This window comes from Austrofundulus limnaeus, unplaced genomic scaffold (genome assembly GCF_001266775.1).
Source record: "Austrofundulus limnaeus strain Quisiro unplaced genomic scaffold, Austrofundulus_limnaeus-1.0 Scaffold100, whole genome shotgun sequence".
In the NCBI taxonomy this organism is placed as follows: Eukaryota; Metazoa; Chordata; class Actinopteri; order Cyprinodontiformes; family Rivulidae; genus Austrofundulus; species Austrofundulus limnaeus.
Genome location: NW_013952502.1, coordinates 1,214,450 through 1,217,120, shown reverse-complemented (window position 1 = coordinate 1,217,120; position 2,671 = coordinate 1,214,450). Strand labels below are relative to the sequence as shown.

Below are 2,671 nucleotides of genomic sequence, written 5' to 3'. Positions count from 1 at the left end.
TGACAAAAATTACATTGTGTTTGTATATTTATAAACTCATGCATGCTCAAAGCAAATTTGTGAATGAATAGTTGCTTCTGATAGCAGGTAAAAAAAAACAAATTATTCTGTATATAAATCGTGGTTTATGAGCTATGCCCTAACACACCATATCATTTCTAAAATAAATTCTTAAAAAATGAACAACTTTGGAACATTCAGAGGTCATTTTAGCAGAATGAATAAACCATATCCATGAAACCTGGCAGTTTAGAAGTTGAGAAAAATACTCAAACATAAAGTAAATTCACTGCAGCTGTGATTTTTCTTCCAAAACCTTTATTTCAAAATACTTTGTCAAACAAACAAAAAAAGACTGGAATCATTAAAAATGAACAGGATACAAATCAAAACTGTCTTAAGTCCAATTAGACTTTGTGCAAAAATGAGTAAACAGACAACACACAATAAAGCAAGGTGAAAAAGCAAACTAGGTTTCTCTGTATTCAAAAATATTTGGCGACTGCCAATAAAGCATACCAGAAAAAAAAGGGTTTGCCAAAAAAGGGGCAAATAAATATTGTAAACACCAAACCCATTCAGATAATCTACACCTCACTCATGTCAACATAACCAAAAGTATCTCAAATAGGCACACATCCTTTCAAACAATATTCTGGAAATTCTGGTTTCTGAAAACCCCAACATGTGCACTGCACTTTCTTTTACTCACTATAGAAGTCATATAAAAATAATTTAAAGCAGGTAGAAACTAAACAGGAACCATTTTTCTGACTCATTCAGTAACAAAAGAAAAAAAACATTCACTGTCAAATGGATTCTCTTTCACAGAGATCCGTTTTGTTCTATGTACATCTTAGACAAGGAGGCTGCCATGGACTTGGCCAGTTCCTCGTCTCGCTTCCGCTGCATCTGGGACTGTCGACACCAGTCCTCATACTCTGGGTTGGGGAGACGCTTGTCCAAAATAACGTCATAGTGCCCGTTGCTGAGCCAACTCAGCCAGATAGCCGGTCTGGAAGTATCCTCCTCTCCAAGATAGTGCACCATGGTGGAGACGGTGGGACTCTCCGGGCGCCCCCCTGTTGTGAGGTGAATGTTGACATTCAGCATCTGGCTCATGGCGAGGAGCTCCGGGTACCCCGCCCAGGCGCCATCCTGAGCTGCGTTGATTAGGAACTCCCCCACGTCCCCTTCGATGATTGGGACGAACTCGTCCAGGTGGTCGGCGATGTGGTACACGGTCTGCTCCCGCAGCTCCCCGTGTCTGGCCTGGTCCCCGTACATGGCTTTGCACACGGCTCTGTACAGACAGTTGCCGTCTGGAATGATGTGGTACCTGTACCTGTGCCTCTCCTGGAGGTACTTGTTCTGCCTCTCCACTTCCGCCAGGTACCTGGTGACTTTATCGTTGATGTCCGCTTTGTCCCGGCCTCTCTGCGGAGCTTCCTCCTGCAGGACACTGAGCTCAAAGGCCTGTCTGTCACCTGAGGCTGGACTCGTTTGGACAGCTTTCTTATCGCTGAAATGTTCCTTTCTGAAGTCTATGGGATGGGCTGATCTGGGCGGAGCCAGTTCAGGTAGTGACGCCCATCCGTTGCTGATGAACGGGGCACTGCAGAGTGAATCTGCTTCATCCTCCAATAAATCCCCCATCTTCCGTTTTCTTTCTTCTGTTGTGGATTCACTGATGGTGTTGCTCTTCAAAACACGGTTTCCAACCAGGGGACAGTCGGGAAACATCGCGTCCGTGCCATTTCTGACGTGATCCACCAGTTCAATCCCACCAGAGTCACCGCAGAGCGCATGAGAGTGAAGAGAAGGGGGCTTGTTGGGGGGCTCCCTCACGACGTGAATAGGCACGGATCTCTCCATTCCGTCGGGTTTGCGGATTAATATCTCCGCGGTTGAAGTGAAGCAAGTCGGCCTCACGGGCGAGGCTTCGTAGCAGGAAAAGGCGGGCATGTTTGGCGCAGCCTCGCTGCTGGAAGTTGTCTGAAGTTGGGCAATTCCCGTTCCGTCGACCTCGGGGGAGCTTCGCGTCGTCCCGTTTAAGTGCTCGGGGGCGGGCGACACAGTAATCGTAACTCGGCGAGACGACCTCGGGTAGTGTGTCAGCACACTGTTGTACAGCTGCATTTTGAAACAGTCCTTTATAGTGAACGCCACGGCCGGGCCGTTACGAAAACATGACAGCAGCGGCTAAAAATACCGTCAGTGTCGTCAACAAAAGCTAAGTTCTGCCGAGGGTCTCCATGACCCCCCGAGTCGTGTTATCATTCACTCACAGGTACGACGACAACATCCACTTTAGCCTTCTTGCGTCATTCGCAGTTGGGGCGCCTCCCTAATTTTAGACTTCAGGCTACGACAGGACCTCTCCGCTCAACAACAATCAAAACAGAATACGGCAAAATACTACTTCCGTTTGAATCGTATCAAAATAAAAGCCGTTACCAGTTTTGAAGTACGCCACAAAAGTGAAGGCAGTTTTATTTTGAAAGCCACACAAGCCCTTTCCGGTGGGGTTCACAGCGACTGGGGAGAACTGCTCTCAACTCGTCACCCTGGCTGCGTTTTGCTTTTTATTTACAGTCTGTGGTTGTGACTGGGGCAAAACATGGCGGTCCGGTGATTAAAATGAGAACGTGCAAAACAACACGTGCCCATT

At 46.9% G+C, this 2,671-nt stretch overlaps 1 protein-coding gene across 1 annotated transcript; it reads right to left on the bottom strand.

The window, feature by feature from the left end:
* Positions 1 to 296: 296 nt before the first annotated feature.
* otud1 (OTU deubiquitinase 1) lies at positions 297 to 2,407 on the bottom strand. Its single transcript, XM_014013357.1, has one exon. It carries the CDS (start codon positions 2,137 to 2,139, stop codon positions 826 to 828), a length of 1,314 nt encoding a protein of 437 aa, XP_013868811.1. The 5' UTR covers positions 2,140 to 2,407; the 3' UTR covers positions 297 to 825.
* Positions 2,408 to 2,671: the final 264 nt, after the last annotated feature.